The following is a 27598-nucleotide window of genomic DNA, read 5'->3' as shown; positions in this document are numbered from 1 at the left end:
GGATTTCGGCTGGGGGATGGGCGGGGGAGATGGCGCTGGCTAGCGCCTTTGTTCCCCACCAAACTGAGCTCTGTTGTCAGGGGGCTCAGCAGCTCTCCCTCCCTTTGTCCTCCAGCCTTCCCGCTTTCCGAGCAGAGCTGGTAACTTATGACCTCCCAGACGCTAAGTCGCGCTTGTTGTGGGAACACAGTCCGTCAGGCCCCTCCGCTTTTGCAAGCCAGACTCGGGGGCTCTGCTTGGCCGGCGAGCCGCCCCTCCGCCCCGGCTCCCTCCCGCCAGTCCGTGGAACGCGCACCGCCTCGCCGCCCTTCCTACCCTCTTCCGTGGGCCTCTCGTCTGCGTTTGGCTCCGGCGACTCCGTTCTGCTAATCCTCTGGCTGTTTTCTGGGTTATTTAGGCAGGTGTAGATGGAATCTAAGTGATCAGCAGGACGTGCGGTGAGCCCAGCGTCCTCCTAAGCCGCCATCTTGCCGCAACTCCTATTTATTTTTGAGACAGAGAGAGACAGAGCATGAGCAGGGGAGGGGCAGAGAGAGAGGGAGACACAGAATCTGAAGCAGGCTGCAGGCTCTGTGCTGTCAGCTCAGAGCCTGACGCGGGGGTCGAACTCACAGACTGTGAGATCATGACCTGAGGTGAAGTCGGACGCTCAACCAACTGTGCCAGCCAGGCGCCCCAAATCATTGCATATTCTTAGTGAATTTTTGTTTGTGGTATTAGTTACAGCGAGAGATATGTTAATCTCCTATTGTGATTATGGATTTGTCTATTTCCCTTTATAGTTTTTTTGCATGATTTGTTCTTTTGCTTTATCTCTTGATCTATTGATTGATTAATTTTGGTTTCTGTATATGCAGAATCATTTTTTACAGGTCAGAACTGTAGAAATAATGAGGAGGTGACACAGATACGCAAAGCTGATTTGGAGAACCACAATAAAGATGGAGGCTTCTGGACTGTGATTGATGGGAAAGTATATGATATAAAGGACTTCCAGACACAGTCATTAACAGGAAATAGTATTCTTGGTAAGGCCTCACTTTCTACTTCATGGTTAAAAGTTACAGCATGTGCCATTTTGAGCAGAGTATTTGGCTTTTAAGCGATCAGTTGAGTATATTGCTCCACCCCCCATGTTTTAATCTACTGGTGACTTTGGTGTGCGGCCTATCAGCAAATTCAAACAGGTTTGAAGAATTCCTTATCATTTTGTATTTGTTTCAACACCTGTTGAAACTTGTTTCAAATCCTGAGTTGGCGCAGGCAGCTCTGGGAGGGGATGAAAGATCATTATTATACTTTGGTAACCCTCACACTGGAGTCACCTGCCTGATCTATTTCCTACTTGACATTTCTACTATTGGTGTCTAAGCAAATTGTATTGAAATAATGTTGCTTTTGTTTTTTTTGTTTTAGCTCAGTTTGCAGGGGAAGACCCAGTGGTAGCTTTGGAAGCTGCTTTGCAGTTTGAAGACACCCGGGAATCAATGCATGCCTTCTGTGTTGGCCAGTATCTGGAGGTGAGACTGTGTGCGTGGGCATCATGGTGAACTTCAGGGGAGACCTCCTCTGTATATTTGTGATAGGTGGTTTTTACCTTGAAGTATTATTGATAATGGGGCCTTTCGGTGGAGGTGCGTGTCATTAAGTGATACATATAAAGATCCTTTAGAAGTTTTTTCATAAATGAATTTATTTACACTTATTCGTGTTAAGATTTATGAAGTATTGGTCTTGAAAAATTATTGTAAAAGTTGTTAATTTGTAACACATGTAGACACTTTTCCACACACAAAAAGGGGTTAACCTTTGGCCTTTACAGTTTTATTGTAAGCTTATGTAGAAATTTGAAGTGGCTTACTATCTTGAGATATATATTTTTGGGGGAAGAATTATCTAGTAGCATAATTCTTTAGAATAGAAGTATGTCCTACCTATGCATGAGCTTTGGAATTTATATGTTGGGATTGGTTTTCCAGGTATAGATCCATAAGTAATAAAATTTATTAAATGCCACATAGGTAAGACTTAAAGCATTGCATAGGGAGAGATTGACTTTGCTTGTAAATTATCTAATAAGACTGGCAAAGTTTTTTTTCATTTGATCTCTTTTCTAACTGGTTTCTTTTTGTTAACATAAATTTATACCTCCACATATTGTGGTCCTAGTTCACTACTCACAGCAGTCCTTTCATATTTTTGGGTTTTTGGGGGTGTTATTTATGCATGTAACAATTCAGTATATTTTCTGAAGTATACAGTCAATCTGTAAACTTCTATTTGATTCTTTAAGGAATTATCTAGTTTACCTGTTGATTTTTAAATTTTTAAAAAATTTAGTGTGTGTGTGTGTGTGTGTGTGTGTGTGTGTGTGTGAGAGAGGAAGGGGGAGAGAGAGAGAGAGAGAGAAACAAGGGAGGAACAGAGAGAAAGGGAGAGAGAGGATCCCAAACAGGCTCTGCACTGTCTGTGCAGAGACCCAGGTAGGGCTCGAACTCACAAACCGCGAGATCTTGACCCAAGCCGAATCAAGAGTTGGACACTCAACTGATTGAGCTACCCAAGAGCCCCTCTAGTTTACCTGTTTATCTGAGCTTTGGTTTTACCACCAGTAGATCTGTTTGCTTTGTAGGGTGTGCCTACAGCACACAGCATGTATAGCAGCATAATAGGATGTAGGAAAAGGGTATCCAGAGCATCTGCTTCTCTTCCTCATGGAACTTTGTCTTGTTTAGGGATATAAGCTGTTGCTCTTTTGGTTTTTATGTTTTCAATTAACCCTGTTTTCTCAGACTGATGATGAAATTTATCTTTCCAAGCCTGACCAAGAAGTTGTTACCATACCAGATCTGGGAAGTCTCTCTTCACCTCTGATAGACACAGAAAGGAATCTGGGCCTACTTCTCGGATTACATGCTTCCTATTTAGCTATGAGCACACCACTGTCTCCGGTTGAGATCGAATGTGCCAGTAAGAAAAATTTGCTTTCTGCTAACAGATTAGAAGGTTATTTTAGCTGAGTCTTACGTGCTATTTAGAATAGGAGAAGAATCAACACAGTTGTTGGTGAGTAAAAATAAGGATCGTGGGATTATGACACTAAACCAATGAAATAGAAATAGTTGTGAATGGCTTTCATTTGCTCTCATGACCTGTGGCAGCAGAGGAAGCTAACAGGTGCATGGAAATATCAGTCCTATGCGTGCTCTCACTTTTGCTTCCTGTAACAGATGGGTTCAACTTGGCTGTCGTCTCCATGTGACATGGATTGGCTGTTCCTATTGGGGATAATATTCTTTTTGAGGATTGTGTTTTTACTAGACCCAAATACCTTTTGGGATTGCGACCTTTTTAATGACCTAAAGTAATAAAATTTCACTATATTCCATAAGGTGGATTTAAAGTTTTGTTTACATATTCCTACATTTCTCTGTCTGCCAACCATCCAGCAAGCATTTACTGAGTAAATACTCAGTATGAGTTACCATGCTAGGTGCTCAATGCATTAAGTGTGCCTTAGACACTTTTCTGCTTTTAGGTGCTTTTTGTGTGATGATGAGCCAGACATTATAATAGAGTAGTACACAGGGTAGAAGAGCATGAAATGGAGACATTTGTAATTTGTTCTGATGGGGAAGAAACCCCATCAGAGGTGGAGTAAGGACATTGGAGTCCCAGAAAAGTGAGTGTGTGAATCTTCTGGGCAGAAATACAGGTGTGTGAGGAGAATTTGTTAAGAAAAGTAGGGCTTCCTGTTGCTTGTGTATGTGTACTGTCAGGAGAGAATGCTAGTGGGCAAGGATGGTCAATGTACTTGGTCAGCCCAGCCTTCTGGAACAAGCCTTTGGTGTGCATGCTGGGCATTTTGCTGCCTGCAGAGCCTCTCAGGGGGATGGACTCATCCTTTCCCTCAAATATTTGTAGTATGGGGAAGATACATTTCTTCTAAATCAGCAAAGAGGGTGGGAAATGAGAAGAGTCAGAGTAGAATTGATCAGAAAGTACTATGGGCCCTGGTGGGTGGGGCCTAAGCCATCAGAAACCACCTTTAGAGCAGTATCTTTGAGAGATTAGAGGGAGTTCTAAATATAGAGACCTAGGGAAGGTCATGATCATATTTGTGTTTTAGAATTAATGTAGCACTTAGGAGAATGCTCCTGGATCTTCTAAAATCTAAATTTTCAGTAAGAGAACATGGAGTACATCCCAAATTTGATTGCTTGGGTTTTGGAGGACTATTTTGATAACAGAAGTCATTGAAAAAAATTTGTAGCAATGAACAAACTGATTCTTCATTTTTTTGGGTGAATTTCACTCCAGTTATCTTAGCAATTAGAATGAGCATCCACATTGGCACTGATGCATATTCTTGTGTGTCTAGCCATGCCTCACGCAGGTCTCCTTTGTGAGACACACATAGTCTACTGGGTCTCCAGTCTCCAAGGATCTGTCTCTTACTAAGGTCCCATGTTATATGATTAGTAGTCTCTCATTTTTATTATTAGATTAATGCTCTAGGGAAATATGTCCTGCCCTAAGTATGTTTTTTCTTTGTAGTCCCCTTCTCATGTGCTGCTTTCCTACCTGGATGCTCAGTGTTTTTATCTTTATCCAGATCTCTGCTCAGTTGTCACTTCCACAGAAAATCCTTTACCGACTCTTGCAGTAGTGGAGGTCTATATACTCTTGTACCAACTGTAGTACTTTGTAGCATACAGTTATCCTAATTGAAATTGAGTGATTGCTTGTGTAAGTGTTGCCTCCATGCTGCTCTCCCTAGTAAAATGCAATGCCCCAGTGTTCCCACAATATCAGTAGAATCAGTCAGCTCCATGTTTTACTGGGTATCTAGAAAAGTTGTACTGGAACTATTATACTGAGTTCTGATACCATGCTTAAGATGTAGTGAATAGCCAGAAGTGTTAACCTATTTTCATGCAGACATAGGAATTATAAGCCAGTCTATATAAATGTTAGATGTGACTCTTTAATATGAATGATGCTGAATTTTTCCTCTTAAATCAAATATTCACTTCTTATCTTTTATATCAATGTTTATTTCTGAATAGTACACTCACGTTTCTCTTTAATGTTTGCATATGCACTTTCTAGAGTGGCTTCAGTCATCCATCTTCTCTGGAGGCCTACAGACCAGCCAGATCCACTATAGCTACAATGAGGAGAAAGACGAGGACCATTGTAGCTCTCCTGGAGGCACTCCTGCTAGCAAGTCCCGACTCTGCTCCCACAGACGGGCCTTAGGAGACCATTCTCAGGCATTCCTGCAAGCCATTGCTGACAATAACATACAGGATCACAATGTGAAGGTGAGCGAGGCCTTCCCACACTTAGTGTCCTTGGTTTACCGTAAAACTTTGATATGTGAACACTTTCATGTTCTCTGATTTGCTTAGCACAGACTTTAGTTACATATTATTTGTAGGTCTGGTTTTGAGGTAAGAGGCTGGTTCAGTTCTGGGTGCCTGACTCTTGACTTCAGGTCAGGTCATGATCTCAAGGTCATGAGATAGAGCCCTGTGTTAGGCTGTGCACTGGGCATGAAGCCCGCTTAAGGTTCTCTCTCTCCCTTTGCTTCCTCCCCTGTGTGCATGCGCGCTGTCTTTAAAAAAAGAAAAAAAGAAAGAAAAAGAAAAAAAGGCTGATTCAATTCAATATGTCAGTAATGTTTTAGAAGCATTGCTGATTGCAAGTACATTAGAAATTGTGGCATGTAGTTTGGAATTTATGAGGGCGTGTTAGGTGGCTCTGAAGTTACCCTCCAGCTGTTTCTGTTACAGGACTTTCTGTGTCAAATAGAAAGGTACTGTAGGCAGTGCCATTTGACCACACCAATCACTTTTCCTCCTGAGCACCCTGTGGAAGAGGTTGGCCGCTTACTATTATGTTGCCTTTTAAAGCATGAAGATTTAGGTATGAATCTTGACATTTTAGCTATACTATACGTTTTTCAACTGACATGCAATGTGTATTCATTCTTATGCTGCCCCTTTTTAAAAATGTCTTTTACAGGTCACGTGGCATTATCTTTAGTTCACGCAGGAACCCTTGGTATTGAGCAAGTAAAGCACAGAACATTGCCTAAATCAGTAGTGGATGTTTGTAGAGTTGTTTACCAAGCAAAATGCTCACTCATTAAGGTGAATACATTTTTATTCTTTTTTTTGTGTGTTTTGCAGATAGTTGGTAAAATATTTGTTAAGTTGTCTTTTCATATTTAACTTTGTAGACGCATCAAGAACAGGGTCGTTCTTACAAGGAAGTCTGCGCTCCAGTCATTGAACGTTTGAGATTCCTCTTTAATGAACTAAGACCTGCAGTTTGTAATGATCTCTCTATAATGTCCAAGTTTAAACTGTTAAGTTCTTTGCCCCGTTGGAGGAGGATAGTTCAGAAGATAATTCGAGAACGAAGGAAAAAGAGAGGTAAAAGATGGGAAGATGCTGTCAAAGTGTGTGCTTTTCCCCAGTATATTTGAGTCTGTGATTTGAGTGAAGCTGTTTGCTACTGCTTAGTACATGTGGATTTCCACAACTGCCATGATATTTGTTGTGTGTATTTATGATTAAATAGACAAATCCTGCTTATTTTTCCTAGACATCAGATAATGATACAACTTTGCTATTGAGTATGTTATGATTTGGTAATTACTAAATTGATGCTGTACAAGGTAAATACTATAAACTTTATTAAATTGATGGGGAAGAGGAAGTGTTTTTTTTTTTTTAATCACTTGTCCTGGTAAATGAGATATATGAGAATGTTTATTCTTTTAGTTAATCTTGCCATTATTGTAAGGAAATGTTTTCCTTTGGAAATATTGAGTATTCTGATACATGGAGAATTGTTATAAAAGGAACTAAAAGAATTACTAATATTTTCAGGAAGCAACTGTTTCGGGATGTGGAGAATTTTTATATTAAATGAGCAAAATTTGAGTACAAGTACATGAAATACTTTGGAATTTGGTTAATTGTGATTATAAACACATTTTGCAGAAATTTCTGATTATATTCTTATGAATTATACCAATTTATTCACAGATAAGCTTATTAAACTATTATTTACTGAGTTTTTGGTGGACATTATGAACAATGATGTCATAAAAGACTAACTTTGTGTTAGAAGCCATCCTGAATTGATTGTTCTTGAGAAAACTCTTAACCACAACAATTTGCCTGAATCCTAGAGATGCTCTGAATCAGGAAATCATGGTAGGAATGCTTCTGAGATCCCTTTAACCTAGGTAGTGAGGAAATTCATAGTAGAGGCACAGGCCTAGGAGACCACCATCTCAGCTTGAGGAACAATGATGCCCTCACCACCTGGCCATCGCCTCCATGGATTCTGAGGCCATGTTGTCACCTCTTAAAGTTTCTTGTTGTGGGTTTAAATATTTAGTTGTGTAAGTTTGAAGCTGTTTTTGTTTTTATTTTAAGAAAATCAAATAACTTATAAATGATTATTACTGGTGCTGTGTTAGGCTCACCAAAAGCACCCTTAAATTTGATGATTCACTGGACTCAGAAGAGCTGTTATACTCACAGTTACAGTTTATTACTGTGAAAGGATACAGATTAAAATCAGCAAAAGGAAAGGCACATTGAGGGAAATCCAAAGAAAACTAGGCCTAAGCTTCCAGTTCCCTCCCAGTGGAGCTGCATAGGGCCGTGCTTAGTTCTCTCAGCAGTGATGTGTGACAGCATGTGTGAAGGGATGTCAGCAAGGATGCTCACCTGAGCCTTGGCATCCAAGATTATTATTGTGGGTCAGTCACATAGACATATGGGGCCTGCATGGTTACTCTCAGTTATTTAGACTCTAGCTTCTACAGTAGAAACAGGTGATAACTGTAAGTCACATTCTTAGCATAAACTGTCTGTTCAAACTGGAAAACATGGCCTTAGACCTCAGGCATACAGAAACAATTTTCTCAGGCAGAACATGTCAAGGACTTGGATCTCAGTTCACAGGAGATGGCCAAGTGCTGAAAGGACAGTGTTTCTTGGGAATTTGCAGAGTTTGGGCAACCCAGACCTGCTGTGTTAGTGTTTACTGCTCATGTGTATTATTAATTATATTCCTTATTATATTACTTGCTGAGAAGAAATAAACTAAAAGTCTTGAAAGGGAGCAAAAATATGAAAGCAACACCACATATCATATTGAAAATTCAATAGAAATTTCCCAAATTAAAGAGACTAACATAGTAAAAGGTATCCAGTTAATTCAGTTCAGTTGCATAGTGGTGACAGATTCATTGCATTGGTCCAGAGTGGGCAAGCTGGGGACAAATGCAGCCTGCTGCTTGCTGTATGTTGCTCATGAGCTAAGATTGGGTTTTGAATTTTAAAGTTACTTTTTAAAAAACCAAAAGAAGAATAATATGTTTGACACATGGAAATTATATGAAGTTTAAATTCAAGCATCTGTAAATAAAGTTAGCTGCTTTTCAGCTTGCAACAGCAGAATCCAGTATTTGCAATAGACTGGCCTGCAAAGACTAAAATACTCACCATCTATCTGGCCCTTTAAGAAAAAGTTTGCTGACTGCTGGGCTTCTCTTTCTGTATGACCATCATAGCACCTTCCCCATCTTTCTGTACATGATGTGGAGTAGCAGAGTGTTATTATTGAATGTCATGTGAGAATAATCATGATAGTTTTTACTTTTGTAGTTTGAGCATTTCAGTTGACAGTGGTATTTACATGTTTGAGTAAAATAGGTCCTTTACCTTCATGCATATTTAATACTTCTTAATTTAAAATTGTATATAAGTAAATGAATTTTATAATGAAAGATGTTTTTAATCATAGTTCCTAAGAAGCCAGAATCTACAGATGATGAAGAAAAAATTGGAAATGAAGAGAGTGATTTAGAAGAAGCTTGCATTTTGCCACATAGTCCTATAAATGTGGATAAAAGACCCATTACAATTAAATCACCTAAGGTGAAGTATTTTCTGTGATTCTGAGGCTGGCTGAATAGAAACACAGCACATAGCAAGGGAACCCATAAGTATTGTCACTTTGTCCTTGAGCGTCTATAGGATAGAGAGTGTAGTGGGTTATTATACATATGGGTGACCGCCCCAGTCATGCCTGACACACTTGATTTATGGTGTCCTGGTTAGATCGATAGCTGGAAAAGTGTTCCCTTTTACTTTTAGTAGTACATTATATCATTATTCATTTGCCATTCATTCACTGAATGTATACTTTGCTCTAGAAACTGTCCTGGTCACATAGGCTGTTGAAACCTATGATAATTTAACTTTGTATACCATGTTAGTCTGTTCCAAAGTATGTAAGTATAGAGATTATAAATTCATTTATAAGCCTATTTATGGCATAGTTATTTTTGCCATAAATTAGGTACTTAATTTAAAGTATTTTACCAATTTAAACGTACTTGCATTTATTTATAATTTATTTGAGTAACTGTTTCAGAGCCCATGTTAATAAGGTAAACTAATGGTGAAAATGGCTTTCTTTTGTCAGGATAAATGGCAACCACTGTTGAGTACCGTTACAGGTGTTCACAAATACAAGTGGTTGAAGCAGAATGTTCAGGGTCTCTATCCACAGTCTGCGCTCCTCAGTACAATTGCTGAATTTGCCCTTAAGGAAGAGCCAGTGGATGTGGAAAAAATGAGAAAGTGCCTACTAAAACAGGTAAAATTTGCTAAAAACATTCTTCTCTGCACGGGATAATATACACAACATTTAACTGTATGCATTCATATTTTGCAGTTGGAGAGAGCAGAAGTTCGTCTGGAAGGGATAGATACAATTTTAAAACTGGCAACCAAAAATTTCTTACTTCCATCTGTGCAGTATGCTATGTTCTGTGGATGGCAAAGACTTATTCCTGAGGGGATTGATATAGGGTAAAACTTTATTATAACATTTTTTCTTAATAAGGGAAATTCTGGCAACAAGAAATTATTTTATTGAAATTAAAAGTCTGGCAATATTCTGATTTTTTTTTAATGTTTATTTTTGAGAGAGAGAGCGCAAGTGGGGTGGTGGGGGGTGGGGGGAGTGGGCAGAGAGAGAGAGAGACAGACAGAATCTGAAGCAGGCTCCAGGCTCTGAGCTATCAGCACAGAGCTCGACATGGGGCTTGAACTCATGGACTGTGAAATCATGACCTGAGCCAAAGTCGGACGCTCAACTGACTAAGCCACTCAGGCGCCCCCTTTCCGGCAATGTGCCACGTAAAATTCTTTATCTTTGTTTGAAAGGGAACCTCTTACGGATTGCCTAAAGGATGTTGATTTGATCCCACCTTTTAATCGGATGCTGCTGGAAGTAACTTTTGGCAAGCTATATGCTTGGGCTGTTCAGAATATTCGAAATGTTTTGATAGATGCAAATGCAAAATTTAAAGAGCTTGGTAAGTTAAAAAAAAAAAAATTGATGTTTAAAAGGCTGTATTAAGATTGCTGTTAAAGTATTGCCCGTAATCATGTTAGCATTATCTTATAGTTTGGCTCTTAATTATATGTTGTGGAAACTTACAAATGCTAATTTTTTGCTCTTTGAGAAGACTTTAATAACTTTGTACATTAGAATGATAATCTTTTAAAAATTTTTTATTTTTATATTTATAGATATATAAATATATTTATATTTTATTTTTATTTTTTGAAAGTGTGCACACACGTTCCTATGTGTGGGGTTAGGGGCAGAGGGAGAGGGAGAGAGAGAATCTTAAGCAGGCTCCCATGCCTAGTGTGGAGCCCCAACTCAGGGTTTGATCTCATGACTGTGAGATCATGATCTGAGCTGAAATCAAGAGTTGGACACTTAACTGACTGTGCCACCCAGGTGCCCGTAGACTGATACTCTAAGCTGCTTTAAGGTTTCTCAAATTTTAAACGGAACTTTCAAAATTCAGCAGAAGACACAATTTTGTAGTGTCCTAATAGTAAGCTTTTACATTTTAACATTTTCATGTGTATCACTAACACCATATACCCTAAAGTGTATATCCTTTATTAATACTTAATTTATTGAATAGTTTGAGCACCTGCAGAGAAATGCTAGGATTGGTTTTGTGGAAGAGAAGTGAAATATGACTCTTGTATATGAAATAAAATGAGTAAGCCACCAGGGATATTTAGAGGAGCTGCATGTTAAGTTTTGCAGACAAATGGAAATAGGTATATGTGGATTGATGGTGGTAGGATTATTGCAAAGCAATGAACAGCTGCCTGATGTCCACACTCTTTGGAAACCCATTGAAAAACATAGTTTTTAAAAAATTGCTATTGTTTTCCTCATCTGTATGTTCTTATATCCACATGCAAGAAATTTATGTGGGTGCTAATGCCATTTAGGTATCCAGCCTGTCCCTCTACAAACCATTACCAATGAGAACCCCTCAGGACCAAGCCTGGGGACGACCCCACAAGCTCGCTTTCTCCTGGTGATGCTCAGCATGCTCACCCTGCAACATGGTGCAAACAACCTGAACCTCCTGCTGAACTCTGGCATGCTTGCCCTGACACAGACAGCACTTCGGCTGATTGGTAGGTTGACACTAGTCATTTATGAAAATGCCAAGGTTTTTTCTTCATCTTTTCTTTCTCTTTATAAATTTTTTTTATTGTGGTAAAATGAAAATAACATAAAATGTATCATTTTTTTACAATTATTTTATTTTATTTTTATTTTATTTATTTTATTTATTTTTCAATATATGAAATTTACTGTCAGATTGGTTTCCATACAACACCCTGTGCTCATCCCAAAAGGTACCCTCCTCTATACCTATCACCACCCCCCTCCCTCCCACCCCCCATCAACCCTCAGTTTGTTCTCAGTTTTTAAGAGTCTCTTATGCTTTGGCTGTCTCCCACTCTAACCTCTTTTTTTTTTTTCCTTCCCCTCCCCCATGGGTTGCTGTTAAGTTTCTCAGAATCCATCTAAGAGTGAAACCATATGGTATCTGTCTTTCTCTGTATGGCTTATTTCACTTAGCATAACATTCTCCAGTTCCATCCACGTTGCTACAAAGGGCCATATTTCATTCTTTCTCATGAGGGTACAAAAAAGTTATGTAACTAGATACTGGTAATGCTTGTACAACACTGTGGATATGCTTAATGCTAATCAATTATAAAGTTGTTTAAAATGATACATTTTACTCCTGTATCCCTTGGTAGTAAAACGTATTATTTTAAACAACTTTATAATTGATTAGCATTAAGCATATCCACAGTGTTGTACAAGCATTACCAGTATCTAGTTACATAACTTTTTTGTACCCTCATGCAAAGCCATACCCATTTAGTGGCAGCTCCTTATTTCCCACTCCCCCAGCTTTTGGCAACAACAAATCTGTTTTAAGCTCTGTAGATTTTCCTATTCTGAATATTTCATATAAATATAATTTTTATATTTCATATAATTTTTAGCCTTCTGTATATGGCTTATTTCACTTAGCATGTTTCAGTACTTCATCTCTTTTTATGGTTAAAATATATGAATATACTACATTTTATTTATCCTTTTATCCATGGTTGGACATTTGGCTTGTTTCTACTTTTTGGCCATTGTGAGTAATGCTGCTAGGAACATTTGTGTACAAGTTTTTGTTTGAACACCTGTTTCCATTTCTTCTGTTATATACCAAGGAGTGGAAGTGCAGGGTCATAAGGTTATCCTATGTTTAACATGCTAAGGAACCTCCAGTCTTTTCCCTAGCACTGCACCATTTTCCATTCCCCCTCAGCAATGGACTGGCTTCTAGTTTCTCCACATCTTCACCAACAGTAGTTTTTCTCTGGATGGATCAAGGCCATCCCAGTTGCTATGAAGTGGTATCTCATTGTGGTTTGATTTACATTTTGCTAATGTAAGGACATTGAGCATCGTTACACATGTTTGTTGGTCATTTGTATATCTTCTTGGAGAAATTTCTTTTTTTTTCTGGTGTGTCAGTTCTGCTTTACTTTTTTTTTAATTAAAAAAATTTTTTTTAATGTTTATTTATTTTTTAGAGAGAGAGAGACAGAGTGTGAGCAGGGGAGGGTCTGAGCAGGCTCCAGGCTCCTAAACAGACTCCAGGCTCTGAACTGTTTTCACAGAGCCTGATGTGGGACTTGAACTCGCAAACTGCGAGATCATGACCTGAGCTAAAGTTAGACGCTTAACCAACTGAGCCACCCAGGCGCCTGGGTGGCTTTTTTTTAATTAAAAAAAATTTTTTTTTGTATTTTAATTTACATCCAAGTTAGTTGGCATATATTGCAATTATGGTTTCAGGAGTAGAATCCAGTGATTGATTCATCCCCTATGTATATAACACCCAGTGCTCATCCCAAGTGTCTTCCTTAATGCCCCTTATTTAGCCCATTCCCCCCACCCACAACCTCTCCAGCAACCCTCAGTTTGTTCTCTGTATTTAAGGGTCTCTTATGTTTTGTCCCTCTCCTTGTTTTTATATTATTTTTGCTTCCTTTCCTTTATGTTCATCTGTTTTGTATCTTAAATTCCACATATGAGTGAAGTCATATGATATTTGTCTTTCTCTGACTAATTTCACTTAGCATAATACATTCTAGGTCCATCCACGTAGTTGCAAATAGCAGTATTTCATTCTTTTTGATTGGTGAGTAATACTCCATTTTGTGTGTGTGTGTGTGTGTGTGTGTGTGTGTGTGTGTGTACATTTCGATACGTTGGCTATTGTCAATAGTGCTGCTATAAACATTGGGGTGCATGTGCCCCTTCAAAACAGCACGCCTGTATCCCTTGGATAAATACCTAGTAGTGCAATTGCTGGATTGTAGGTAGGGTAGTCCTTTTGTGATTTTTTTTTTTTTAATTTTTTTTTTTTTTTTTAATTTAAATTTTTTTTTTTTTAATTTTTTTTTCAACATTTATTTATTTTTGGGACAGAGAGAGACAGAGCATGAACGGGGGAGGGGCAGAGAGAGAGGGAGACACAGAATTGGAAACAGGCTCCAGGCTCTGAGCCATCAGCCCGGAGCCCGACGCGGGGCTCGAACTCACGGACCGCGAGATCGTGACCTGGCTGAAGTCGGACGCCTAACCGACTGCGCCACCCAGGCGCCCCCCTTTTGTGATTTTTTGAGGAACCTCCATACTGTTTTCCAGAGTGGCTGCACCAATTTGCATTCCCACCAGCAGCGTGAAAGAGATCTCTTTCTCTGCATCCTCACAAACATCTGTTCTGGCCTGAGTTGTTAATGTTAACCATTCTGACAGTTGTGAGGTGGTATCTCATAGTGGTTTTGATATGTATTTCCCTGATGATGAGTGATGTTGAGCATTTTTTCATGTGTCTATTAGCCATCTGGATGTCTTCTTTGGAGAAGTGTCTATTCATGTCTTTTGCCCATTTCTTCACTGGGTTCTTTGTTTTTTTGTGTGTTGAGTTTGATAAGTTCCTTTATAGATTTTGGATACTAACCCTTTATTTGATATGTCATTTGCAGATACCTACTCCCATTCCGTTGGTTGCCTTTTAGTTTTGTTGATTGTTTTCTTTGCCCTGCAGAAGATTTTTATCTTGATGAGGTCCCAATAGTACATTTTTGCTTCTGTTTCCCTTGCCTCCGGAGACGTGTTAAGAAGTTGCTGTGGCCAAGATCAAAGAGGTTTTTGCCTGCTTTCTCCTCGAGGATTTTGATGGCTTTCTGTCTCACATTTAGGTCTTCCATCCATTTTGAGTTTATTTTTGTGTATGATGTAAGAAAGTGGTCCAGGTTCATTTTTCTGCATGTCGCTATCCAGTTTTCCCAGCACCAGTTGCTGAAGAGACTGTCTTTATTCCATTGGATAGTCTTTCCTGCTTTGTCAAAGATTAGTTGGCCATACGTTTGTGGATCCATTTCTGGGTTCTTTATTCTGTTCCATTGATCTGAGTGTCTTTTTTTCTGTCACTACCATACTGTCTTGATGATTACAGCTTTATAGTACATCTTGAAGTCTGGGATTGTGACACCTCCAGCTTTGGTTTTCTTTTTCAGGACCATTTTGGCTATTTGGGGCCTTTTTTGGTTCCATCCAAATTTTAGGATTGTTTGTTCTAGCTCTGTCAAGAATGCTGGTGTTATTTTGATAGGGACTGCATTGAATATGTTGATTGCTTTGCGTAGTATTGACATTTTAATATTTTTTCTTCCAATCCAGGAGCATGGAATATTTTTCCTTTTTTTGTGTGTCGTCTTCTATTTCTTTCATAAGCTTTCTATAGTTTTCAGTGTATAGATTTTTCACCTTTTTGTTTAGGTTTATTCCTAGGTATTTAATGTTGTTTGGTGCAATTATAAATGGGATTGATTCCTTGATTTCTTTTTCTGTTGCTTCGTTATTGGTGTATAGAAATGCAGCCAATTTCTGTGCATTGACTTTATATCCTATGACTTTGCTGAACTCATGGATCGGTTCTAGTAGTTTTTTGGTGGAATCTTTTGGGTTTTCCATATAGAGTATCATGTTGTCTGTGAAGAGTGAAAGTCTGACTTCCTCCTTGCTGATTTGGATGCCTTTTATTCCTTTGTGTTGTCTGATTACTGAGGCTAGGACATCCAATACTATGTTGAATAATTCTGTCGAGAGTAGACATCCTTGTCATATTCCTGACCTTAGGGGAAAGGCTCTAAGTTTTTCCCCATTGAGGATATTAGTGGTGGGTCTTTCATATATGGCTTTTATGATCTTGAGGTGTGATCCTTCTATCCCTACTTTCTTGAGGGTTGTTACCAAGAAAACATGCTATATTTTGTCAAATGCTTTCTCTGCATCTAATGAGAGGATCACGTGGTTCTCGTCCTGTCTTTTATTGATGTAATGTATTACATTGATTATTTTGCAGATATTGAAGTAGTCCTGCATCTCAGGTATAAATCCCACTTTGTCGTGGTAAATAATTCTTTTAGTGTATTGTTGGATCCAGTTGACTACTATCTTGTTGAGAATTTTTGCACCCATGGTCATCAGGGAAATTGGTCTGTAGTTCTTCTTTTTAGTCAGGCTTTGGGTTTGGAATGGAAGCTTTCCTTACATTTCTATTTTTTGGAATAGCTTCAAAAGAATAGGTGTTAACTCTTCTTTAAACTTTTGGTAGAATTCCCCTGGAAAGCCATCCGGCTCTGGGCTCTTGTTTCTTGGGGATATTTTTGATTACTAATTTGATTTATTTACTGGTTATGGGTCTGTTCAAATTTTCTATTTATTCTTGTTTCAGTTTGGTAGTGTATATCTTTCTAGGAATTTGTCCAATTCTTCAGATTGCCCCGTTTATTGGCATATAATTGTTCATAATATTCTTTTATTATTGTTTGTATTTCTGCAGTGTTGGTTGTGATATCTCCTCTTTCATTCTTGATTTTATTTGGGTCCTTTCCTGTTTCTTTTTGATCAAACTGGCTAGGGGTGTATCAACTTTGTTAATTCTTTCAAAGAATCAGTTCCTGGTTTCATTGATTTGTTCTGTTTTTGTTTTTGTTTTTTTTGTTTTTTTTCCAATAGCATTGATTTCTGCCCTCATCTTTATTATTTCCTGTCTTCTGCTGGTTTTGGGTTTTATCTGCTGTTCTTTTTCCAGATCTTTAAGGTATAATGTACGTTGTGTATCAGATCTTTCTTCCTTCTTTAGAAGGTCTGCATTGCTATTTACTTCCCTCTTATGACTGTCTTTGCTGTGTTCCAGAGGTTTTGCTCTGTGGTGTTATCATTTGCATCGACTTCATGTACTTTTTAATTTCCTCTTTAACTTGTTGGTTAACCCGTTCATTCTTTAGCAGGATATTCTTTAGTCCAAGTATTTGTTGTCTTTCCAAATTTCTTCTTGTGGTTGATTTCAAGCTTCATGGTGTTGTGGTCTGAAAGTATGCATGGTATGATCTCAATTTTTTGTACTTGTTGAGGGCTGATTTGTGTCCTGGTATGTTATCTGTTCTGGAGATGTGCAGAGATCCATGGAGATCCATGTGCACTTGAGGAGAATGTGTATTCTACTGCTTTAGGATGAAATGTTCTGAATATATGTGTTAAGTCCATCTGGTCCAGTGTGTCATTCAAAGCCATTGTTTGCTGGTTGATTTTCTGTTTAGATGATCTGTCCATTGTTGTAAATGGGATATTGAAGTTCCCTACTATTATGGTATTATTGTCAATGAGTTTTTATGGTATTATTGTCAATGAGTTTCTGTATGTTTGTGATTAATTGATTTATATATTTGGGTGCTCTCACGTTTGGCGCATAAATGTTTACAGTTGTTAGGTCCTCTTTGTAGATAGACCACTTAATTATTATATGATGCCCTTCTTCATCTCTTGATACAGTCTTTATTTTAAAATCTAGTTTGTATGATATAAGTATGGCTACTCTGGCTTTCTTTTGTTGACCATTAGCATGATAGATGGTTCTCTATCCCCTTATTTTCAATCTGAAGGTGCCTTTAGGTCTAAAATGGGTCTCTGGTAAACAGCATGTAGATGGAACGTGTTTTCTGATCCATTCTGTTACCCAGTGTCTTTTGATTGGAGCATTTAGTCCATTGACTAATATTTTCAGGAAGCAACTGTTTAGGGATGTGGAGAATTTTTATATTAAATGAGCAAAATTTGAGTACAAGTACATGAAATACTTTGGAATTTGGTTAATTGTGATTATAAACACGTTTTGCAGAAATTTCTGATTATATTCTTATGAATTATACCAATTTATTCACAGATAAGCTTATTAAACTATTATTTACTGAGTTTTTGGTGGACATTATGAACAATGATGTCATAAAAGACTAACTTTGTGTTAGAAGCCATCCTGAATTGATTGTTCTTGAGAAAACTCTTAACCACAACAATTTGCCTGAATCCTAGAGATGCTCTGAATCAGGAAATCATGGTAGGAATGCTTCTGAGATCCCCTAACCTAACCTAGGTAGTGAGGAAATTCATAGTAGAGACACAGGCTTAGGAGACCACCATCTCAGCTTGAGGAACAATGATGCCCTCACCACCTGGCCATCGCCTCCATGGATTCTGAGGCCATGTTGTCACCTCTTAAAGTTTCTTGTTGTGGGTTTAAATATTTAGTTGTGTAAGTTTGAAGCTGTTTTTGTTTTTATTTTAAGAAAATCGAATAACTTATAAATGATTATTATTACTGGTGCTGTGTTAGGCTCGCTTATTTGCTGCTCTGCTTCATCCCTGCTTGCCGTCGTGGCAGCCATTTGAGATTGCATCTCAACTATAGCATCTTTAACTTTGCCCTGACTAGATTTTATATCGTTTACCTCTGCTGAAATGGATTCTATGCTTTTTTCAACCCCAGCTGGTATTCTTATTATTGTGATTCTAAATTCTGGTTTAGACATCCAGCTTGTGTCTGTTCTTCCTGTCTGTTCTTTTGGGGTGAATTCCTTAGTTTCATCATTTTGGAGGAAGAAAAAGATTTAATAAAATAAAAAGTAAAAATTGAAAAAATTACCAACAACACAAAAAAATCAAATAAAGGATGTTAGATCCTAAGTGCGTTTTGGTCTGGTTGTTGAAAGAAGCATGATAGAATAGAGAAAAAAGGGAAAGAAAAAGGGAAAAAAATAGGAAAACGTTTGGAAATTAAAAAAAATACAATAAAATAGAATAAAATGAAAGGATGAAAGTAAATGGAATAAAAAATTACAAAAAATTACAGTAGGAAAAAATTAAAAATCTTTTTTTTAATACATGAAATTTATTGTTAAATTGGTTTCCATACAACACCCAGTGCTCATCCCAAAAGGTGCCCTCCTCAATACCCATCACCCACCCTCCCCTCCCTCCCACCACCCATCAGCCCTCAGTTTGTTCTCAGTTTTTAACAGTCTCTTATGCTTTGGCTCTCTCACACTCTAACCTCTTTTTTTTTTTTTTCCTTCCCCTCCCCCATGGGTTTCTGTTAAGTTTCTCACGATCCACATAAGAGTGAAAACATACGGTATCTGTCTTTCTCTGTATGGCTTATTTCACTTAGCATCACACTCTCCAGTTCCATCCACGTTGCTACAAAGGGCCATATTTCGTTCTTTCTCATTGCCATGTAGTACTCCATTCTGTATATAAATCACAATTTCTTTATCCATTCATCAGTTGATGGACATTTAGGCTCTTTCCATAATTTGGCTATTGTTGAGAGTGCTGCTATAAACATTGGGGTACAAGTGGCCCTATGCATCAGTACTCCTGTATCCCTTGGGTAAATTCCTAGCAGTGCTATTGCTGGGTCATAGGGTAGATCTATTTTTAATTTTCTGAGGAACCTCCACACTGTTTTCCAGAGTGGCTGCACCACTTTGCATTCCCACCAACAGTGCAAGAGGGTTCCCGTTTCTCCACATCCTCTCCAGCATCTATAGTCTCCTGATTTGTTCATTTTAGCCACTCTGACTGGCGTGAGGTGATATCTGAGTGTGGTTTTGCTTTGTATTTCCCTGATAAGGAGCGATGTTGAGCATCTTTTCATGTGCCCGTTGGCCATCCGGATGTGTTCTTTAGAGAAGTGTCTATTCATGTTTTCTGCCCATTTCTTCACTGGGTTATTTGTTTTTCGGGTGTGGAGTTTGGTGAGCTCTTTATAGATTTTGGATACTAGCCCTTTGTCCGATATGTCATTTGCAAATATCTTTTCCCATTCTGTTGGTTGCCTTTTAGTTTTGTTGGTTGTTTGCTGTGCAGAAGCTTTTTATCTTCATAAGGTCCCAGTAATTCATTTTTGCTTTTAATTACCTTGCCTTTGGGGAAGTGTTGAGTAAGAGATTGCTGTGGCTGAGGTCAGAGAGGTCTTTTCCTGCTTTCTCCTCTAGGGTTTTGATGGTTTTCTGTCTCACATTCAGGTCCTTTATCCATTTTGAGTTTATTTTTGTGAATGGTGTGAGAAAGTGGTCTAGTTTCAACCTTCTGCATGTTGCTGTCCAGTTCTCCTAGCACCATTTGTTAAAGAGACTGTCTTTTCCATTGGATGTTCTTTCCTGCTTTTCAAAGATGAGTTGGCCATACGTTTGTGGGTCTAGTTCTGGGGTTTCTATTCTGTTCCACTGGTCTATGTGTCTGTTTTTGTGCCAATACCATGCTGTCTTGATGACTACAGCTTTGTAGTAGAGGCTAAAGTCTGGGATTGTGATGCCTCCTACTTTGGTGTTCTTCTTCAAAATTACTTTGGCTATTCGGGGCCTTTTGTGGTTCCATATGAATTTTAGAATTGTTTGTTCTAGTTTCGAGAAGAATTCTGGTGCAATTTTGATTGGGATTGCATTGAATGTGTAGATAGCTTTGGGTAGTATTGACATTTTGACAATATTTATTCTTCCAATCCATGAGCAGGAAATGTCTCTCCATTTCTTTATATCTTCTTCAATTACCTTCATAAGCTTTGTATAGTTTTCAGCATACAGATCTTTTACATCTTTGGTTAGATTTATTCCTGGGTATTTTATGCTTCTTGGTGCAATTGTGAATGGGATCAGTTTCTTTATTTGTCTTTCTGTTGCTTCATTGTTAGTGTATAAGAATGCAACTGATTTCTGTACATTGATTTTGTATCCTGCAACTTTGCTGAATTCATGTATCAGTTCTAGCAGACTTTTGGTGGAGTCTATCGGATTTTCCATGTATAATATCATGTCATCTGCAAAAAGCGAAAGCTTGACTTCATCTTTGCCAATTTTAATGCCTTTGATTTCCTTTTGTTGTCTGATTGCTGATGCTAGAACTTCCAACACTATGTTAAACAACAGCGGTGAGAGTGGGCATCCCTGTCGTGTTCCTGATCTCAGGGAAAAAGCTCTCATTTTTTCCCCATTGAGGATGATGTTAGCTGTGGGCTTTTCATAGATGGCTTTTATGATGTTTAAGTATGGTCCTTCTATCCCGACTTTCTCAAGGGTTTTTATTAAGAAACGGTGCTGGATTTTGTCAAAGGCCTTTTCTGGATCGATTTACAGGATCATATGGTTCTTCTCTTTTCTTTTATTAGTGTGATGTATCACGTTGATTGATTTGCGAATGTTGAACCAGCCCTGCATCCCAGGAATGAATCCCACTTGATCATGGTGAATAATTCTTTTTAAAATGTGTTGAATTCGATTTGCTAGTATCTTATTGAGGATTTTTGTATCCATATTCATCAGGGATATTGGCCTGTAGTTCTCTTTTTTTACTTGGTCTCTGGTTTAGGAATCAAGGTAATACTGGCTTCATAGAATGAGTCTGGAAGTTTTCCTTTCCTTTCTATTTCTTGGAATAGCTTGAGAAGGATAGGTATTATGTCTGCTTTAAACGTCTGGTAGAACTCTCCTGGGAAGCCATCTGGTCCTGGACTCTTATTTGTTGGGAGATTTTTGATAACCGATTCAATGTCTTCGCTGGTTATGGGTCTGTTCAAGCTTTCTATTTCCTCCTGATTGAGTTTTGGAAGAGTGTGGGTGTTTAGGAATTTGTCCATTTCTTCCAGGTTGTCCAATTTGTTGGCATATAATTTTTCATAGTATTCCCTGATAATTGTTTGTATCTCTGAGGGATTGGTTGTACTAATTCCATTTTCATTCATGATTTTATCGATTTGGGTCATCTCCCTTTTCTTTTTGAGAAGCGTGGCTAGAGGTTTATCAATTTTGTTTATTTTTTCAAAAAACCAACTCTTGGTTTCAAAAAACATAATTTCTGTTTTCACAAATAAGAAAAGAAAAAAAAAATGAATAGATGGACCAGGTAACAGAATCAAATATGAATGAAATTACATCCTGTTTCCTCTAGCAGTCAAACTATGAAGCACTTTATAGTCCTTCAACTAAGCAGGCAGAGAGCCTTGTGGTGGTCATCTAGAGCTTGGCTGGCACTGTTGGACATGGTTTTGTGTAATGGCTCCATTCTCCACTGGATGGTGCTTCTTAGCTTACTGGGGTGGATCGTTGTGCATGAACATGTGTATGCACATGCGTATGATAGGTGAAAATGGTGTCACCCAGGTACCCAGTCTCTAGTATCAGAACTCCGTGCTCTCATGTACCAGCAATCAAGTACCCTTTTTTTGTCTCAGGCTCCATCCACTCCCTGCTTTTATACTGTGTGGGACCACACTGTCAGTGTGCAAGGTTGCACCTCCCTCTTGAATTTCATTTCAGATGAGGCTGTGTTTCCAAATCCCTTCTGAGGGCCCTGTGCCTTTGACCTGCTCAGATCCTCTTGGGGAGGGTCTCACTGAGCAATGGCCAGTTGCCAGCCTGCCCTCAGGAATGTTCGCCTGATGGTACTGTTGCAGATGCCTAGATACTGTGGCCTAGATATCTGTGGGTGCCAACCAGCCCCAGAAAAAGTTGGTGTGATTGTGTAGCAGCAGTGTTTCAGGGATTATGGTAAATCACAATACATATCTGGTGCCAGGCTTCACAGCCCCTAACATCATGTTCCAACACCAGCAAATATGGCTGTTCTATGGGTTCCACTGGGACCTTTGCCTGTGGGGAGGCTGCATAGCCTCTACCAAATGTCCTCTCATCAGGTGAGCTTCCTCTCCTTATGTGGCCAGAGGACCCCCTCAGACCTTGCTGTTTGCTCCTGGGGATTCGCCCATCTCACCAGAGCTCTGCCACATATCGAGAGTTTCAACTCTGTATCTCCCTTTATAGAGTCCTGATGGTATTTACAACCTTCCCCTTTCTCCTTCCTCCCTTTCTTGTTCAGTCCCTTATGGGTGTTCCCACTCTCTTTCTCTCAGTTACTTTCAGTTGGAGTGCTTTTCCCCTACTCTTCCCTCTGTCTCTGTCCTCTCTCTGCAAGCAAAAATAGCTCCCTACCCTCTGTGGCTTTTCTCTTTCCCAGTTCTCCTCTCCATGCTGCATCCCTGCTAAGTTCTGTGGCTTACGTTATGCAGATTGTTGTGTTGATCCTCATATCAGTTTTCTGGGTGTACAAAATGGTTTGGTGCTTATCTAGCTACATTTCCGGAAGGAGAGAAGCAGAAAACTTTCAGCTGCTCTGCCATCTTGGCCTCTCTTCTCTTTCTTGGAGAACTTGCTATTGAAAACTTTTGCCCAGTTTTAAATTGAGGCATTTGTCTTTGTATTGTTGAGTTGTAGGAGTCCTTTACATAGTTTGGATGCTAGACCATTATCAGTTATATGATATGAAGATATTTCCTCCCACTCTGTGGGTTGTGTTTTACGCTGATGCACAGAAATTTTAAATTTTGGTGAAGTCTAATTTGTCTGTTTTTCTTTTGTTTCTTGTGCTTTTGATGTCATGTTCAATAAACCATTGCCAAATCCCAGTTAATGGGGATGGCTCACTGTGTTTTCTTTTTTTAAGTTTATAGTTTTAGTTTTTATAGTTAAGTCTTTAGTCCATTTGTAGGCAATTCTTACTACGGTGTGAGGTAAGAACTCCTTTTACTTCTTTTTGTTATCCAGTTGTCCTAGTACTGTTTGTTGAAAAGACTTCTTTTCCCAAGGTCTTGGCCCCCTTGTGAAATCATTTGACTATAGTTATTACAGTTTATTTCTAGACTCTCTGTTTTGTTGGTCTGTATGTCTGTCATTATGTCAGTACCACATTGTTGTGAACACTAGCTTTGTGGTAAGTTTTGAAATAAAAAAAAGTAGTTTTCCAAGTTTATTTTTCTTTCTCAAGATTATTTTGGCTATTTTGGGTCCTTAGCATTTCAGGAATTCAGGTCCATAGGAATTTCAGGGCTGGCTTTTCCATGTCTGGAAAAAAATAGCTATTGAGATTTTTTAGAGGTTGTATTGAATCTGTAGATTGTGTTAGGGAGTATTGGTATCTTAACAAATATTAAGTCTTTCTTTCCATGATCATGGGATGGCTTTATATTTATTTAGGTCTTCTTTCATTTCTTTGAACTGTATTTTATAGTTGTATTGTTATAGGGTAATGCTGGGCTCAGAGTGAGTTAGGATTTGTTGCATTGTATTCTATTTTTGGAGAGTTAGAGAATTGGTATTAAGTCTTCTTTAAAAGTTTGGTAGAATTCACCAGTTATGCCATCTGGCTCTGGGTTTTTCTTTGTTGAGAGGTTTTGATTACTGATTCAGTCTCTTTCAACGTTTATTTATTTTTGGAACAGAGAGAGACAGAGCATGAACGGGGGAGGGGCAGAGAGAGAGGGAGACACAGAATCGGAAACAGGCTCCAGGCTCTGAGCCATCAGCCCAGAGCCTGACGCGGGGCTCAAAGTCACGGACCGCGAGATCGTGACCTGGCTGAAGTCGGATGCTTAACCGACTGCGCCACCCAGGCGCCCCTACTGATTCAGTCTCTTTACTTATTCTAGGTCTACTCACATTTTCTATTTCTTCTTAACTCAGTTCAGATCATTTAGGTGTTTCTAGGAATTTATCCATTTCATCTAGGTTAGCTAATTTGTTGTAGTATAGTTGTTCATATAGTCTCTTACTGTTCTTTTTATTTCTGTAGAATCAGTAGTAATGTCCTCACTTTCATTTCTGGTTTTAGTTATTTGCATCTTGTCTCTTTTTTCTTAATCTACCTAAACGTTTGTCATTTTTTTGATATTTTCCAAAAAACTGACTTTTATTGATTCTATTGTTTTTTAATTATCTCTGCTCTAGTTTTTATTCTTTCTTTCTTTCTACTATGGGTATATTATTGTGTTCTTATTTTTCTAGTTCCTCCAGGTGTAGAGTTAAGTTACTGATTTGAGATTCTTCTTCATTTTTGTTAAGTTTATTTATTTTGAGAGAGAGAGTGTGTGTATGCAAGTAGGGGAGAGGCAGAGAGAGAGAGAGAGAGAGAGAGAGAGAGAGAGAATTCTAAGCAGGCTGTGCACTGTCAGCGCAGAGCCCAGCGTGGGGGTCAAACTCACGAACCATGAAATTATGACTGGAGCTGAAATCAAGAGTTGGACTTTTAACCCACTGAGCCACCCAGGCACCCTCTTCTTTTTTCAATGTATGCCTTTGTAGATAACAATTTCCCCAATAGCACTGCTTTTTTTTGCATCCTATAAGTTTTGGTATGTTGTGTTTTTGTTTTCATTCGTCTCAAAGTATTTTTTTTTTAATTTAAATTTTAGTTAATTAACATACAGTGCAATATTGGTTTCAAGAGTAGAATTCAGTGATCATTACTTATGTACAACACCTAGTGCTCATCACAAGTGCCTTCCTTAATACCCATCACCTGTCTAACCCATCTCTGACCCACCTCCCTCCATTAACTCTTAGTTTGTTCCCTATCATTAAGAGTCTCTTGTGGTTTGTTTCTCTCTTTCTTCTTTCCCTCCCTTCCCATATGTTCATCTGTTTTGTGTCTTAAATTCCACATATGAGTGAAATCATATGGTATTTGTTTCTCTCTCGTAGACTTATTTTGCTTAGCGTAATATATTTTAGCTGTATCACATTGCTGCAAATGGCAAGATTTCATTCTTTTTGATGGCTGAGTAATATTTCAGTGTGTGTGTGTCTGTGTGTGTGTGTGTGAGAGAGAGAGAGAGAGAGAGAGAGAGAGTGAGAGAGAGAGAGAGTGTGTTTTTGTGTGTGTGTATACCACAGCTTCTTTATCCATTCATCAGTTGATGGACATTTGGGCTCTCTCCATAGTTTGGCTATTGTTGATAATGCTGTAAACATTGGGGTGCATGTACCCCTTCAAATCTGTATTTTTGTATTCTTTGGGTAAATAACGGTGCAATTGCTGGATTAGTAGGGTACTTCTATTTTTAGCTTTTTGAGGAACCTCCATACTGTTCTCCAGAGTGGCTGCACAAGTTTACATTCCCACCAGTAGTGTAGGAGGGTTCCCTTTTCTCCGCATCCTTACCCACGCCTCTTGTTTAGCCATTCTGATAGGTGTGAAGTGGTATCTCATTTTTTGATTTGTATTTCCCTGATGATGAGTAATGGTGAGCATTTTTTTCATGTGTCTGTTAGCCATCTGGATGTTTTTGGAAAAGTGTCTATTCACGTCTTCTGTCCATTTCTTAACTGGATTATTTGTGTTTTGTGTGTTGAGTTTGATAAATTCTTTATAGATTTTGGGTACTAACAAAATTTCTCTCATGATTTTTTTTTTACTTTGGGTGGTTAAGTGTTTGTAATTTAATTTCCATATACTTGTAAAATTTGTAGTATTCTTTTGTTATTTCCAGTTTCATTCTGTAGTTTTTGGAGAAGGTAATTGGTATGATTATAGTATATTTCAGTTTATTGAGACTTGTGGTCTAGTATACGGGCTATCCCGGAGAATGTTCCATGTACCCTTGAGAAGATTGTGTATCCTGCTTTTTTTCAGTTCTGTATATATGTGTGTCTATTAGATCTGATTGGTTTCTAATGTTTTTTGTGTGAACTTTGAAATACTGCAGCGTCAGTCTTCTAAGTCCAAGTGAAAAAGCAAGGCTTTCTTAAGCTCTTTGGTCTTCTCAATCTTTGTGTCCGCATGACCCATTCAAAAATATGCATCAGTCTAGAAAACAGTCAGCCTCTATGAGTCATGCATCTGATTTCGTAAGACCTCATGAGTAATTAAAAAATGCTTTTAAAAAGTCTCAAACTTGTATTTCCATCTAGAAATTGCCTCTCTTTTTATATCATCTCCCTTTTTTCCAGCGGATCCAAATAGGTAAAAGTCATAGCACAAATTATTAATTATGGGGGCCTTTGTTAGGAGTTTAAATTTCAACCTTCCTCCTGGCTACAGAAAGCAAGGGAATTGTGTCCCATGAATACATATCTATATTTACCGCTTTCCTTGATCAGGATTATTTTTCTTTAATATAAGATATTATAAGCAGGGTACTTGGGTGGCTCAGTCAGTTGAGTGTCCGACTTCAGCTCAGGTCATGATCTCATGGTTCATGGGTTCAAGCCCTGCAACAGGCTGTGTGCTGACAGCTCAGAGCCTGGAACCTGCTTCGGATTCTTTGTCTTCCTCTCTCTCTGCCCTTCTCCTGCTCATGCTCTATCTCTCCCTCTCCCTCAAAAATAAATAAAAACATTAAGAAAAAAATTATAAGCATGTAATACTTTATATTAACTTTATGCATCAGATATGACAGCCACAAAATACAAAAGCACTTAAAAAAGGTTCCCCTTTTTTTCTTATTGCAAATGTATTCAAATCCTTTGCAGTAAATTTGGCATTTATAGGGTTAGCATTATATCTGCCAGGGGAGCTCCTAGCTGGAATGTAACAGATGCCCTTTTTGAGGTCTCACTGAGGCACCATTGAGCTGGGCTGAAGAAAAGAATATTTTTTTTCCTAGTAAAACTGGGGAAAAGCTTTACTTTATCTAAAGCTTTACTCCAGCTCTAAGAATTGAATAACCGTTTTTTTTTTAAATCCCTTTTGGAGGAGAGAGGATCACAGACTATGTACATTTTTGACCCACCCAAGCCCACCTTTGGGAATGTTTGGGCACCTTTTCCTCCCACTTGGAGGAGAGAACAAAGACTGAAGGAGTTAACAGGACTGTACTTTCCCCCCACCTCAAGTTAGCCAACAAGACCAAAAGCAGCCAGGGGATCCAGCACACTGATTCCTGGGGTTAAATTCACTATTTTAAAATCCATTTGTAAATTTT

At 38.5% G+C, this 27598-nt stretch overlaps 1 protein-coding gene across 5 annotated transcripts in view; it reads left to right on the top strand.

Moving 5' to 3' along the window:
* The window catches only part of HERC2 (HECT and RLD domain containing E3 ubiquitin protein ligase 2), a 284479-nt gene that overhangs the window by 129840 nt on the left and 127041 nt on the right, over positions 1-27598 (top strand). For all 5 annotated transcript variants that reach the window (XM_047861969.1, XM_047861966.1, XM_047861967.1 and 2 more), the window contains 12 exons: positions 858-1028; positions 1417-1520; positions 2820-2970; positions 5113-5327; positions 5799-5931; positions 6031-6158; positions 6248-6443; positions 8836-8969; positions 9520-9693; positions 9772-9908; positions 10266-10417; positions 11364-11555. In XM_047861969.1, the coding sequence (XP_047717925.1) occupies positions 858-1028; positions 1417-1520; positions 2820-2970; positions 5113-5327; positions 5799-5931; positions 6031-6158; positions 6248-6443; positions 8836-8969; positions 9520-9693; positions 9772-9908; positions 10266-10417; positions 11364-11555 (1887 nt within the window). The remainder of the gene's footprint in view (positions 1-857; positions 1029-1416; positions 1521-2819; positions 2971-5112; positions 5328-5798; positions 5932-6030; positions 6159-6247; positions 6444-8835; positions 8970-9519; positions 9694-9771; positions 9909-10265; positions 10418-11363; positions 11556-27598) is intronic.

The sequence above is a fragment of the Prionailurus viverrinus genome, chromosome B3, assembly GCF_022837055.1.
Source record: "Prionailurus viverrinus isolate Anna chromosome B3, UM_Priviv_1.0, whole genome shotgun sequence".
Taxonomy (NCBI): Eukaryota; Metazoa; Chordata; class Mammalia; order Carnivora; family Felidae; genus Prionailurus; species Prionailurus viverrinus.
Note: the sequence above shows the minus strand (reverse complement) of the source record. Positions and strands in the feature narration are given on the sequence as shown.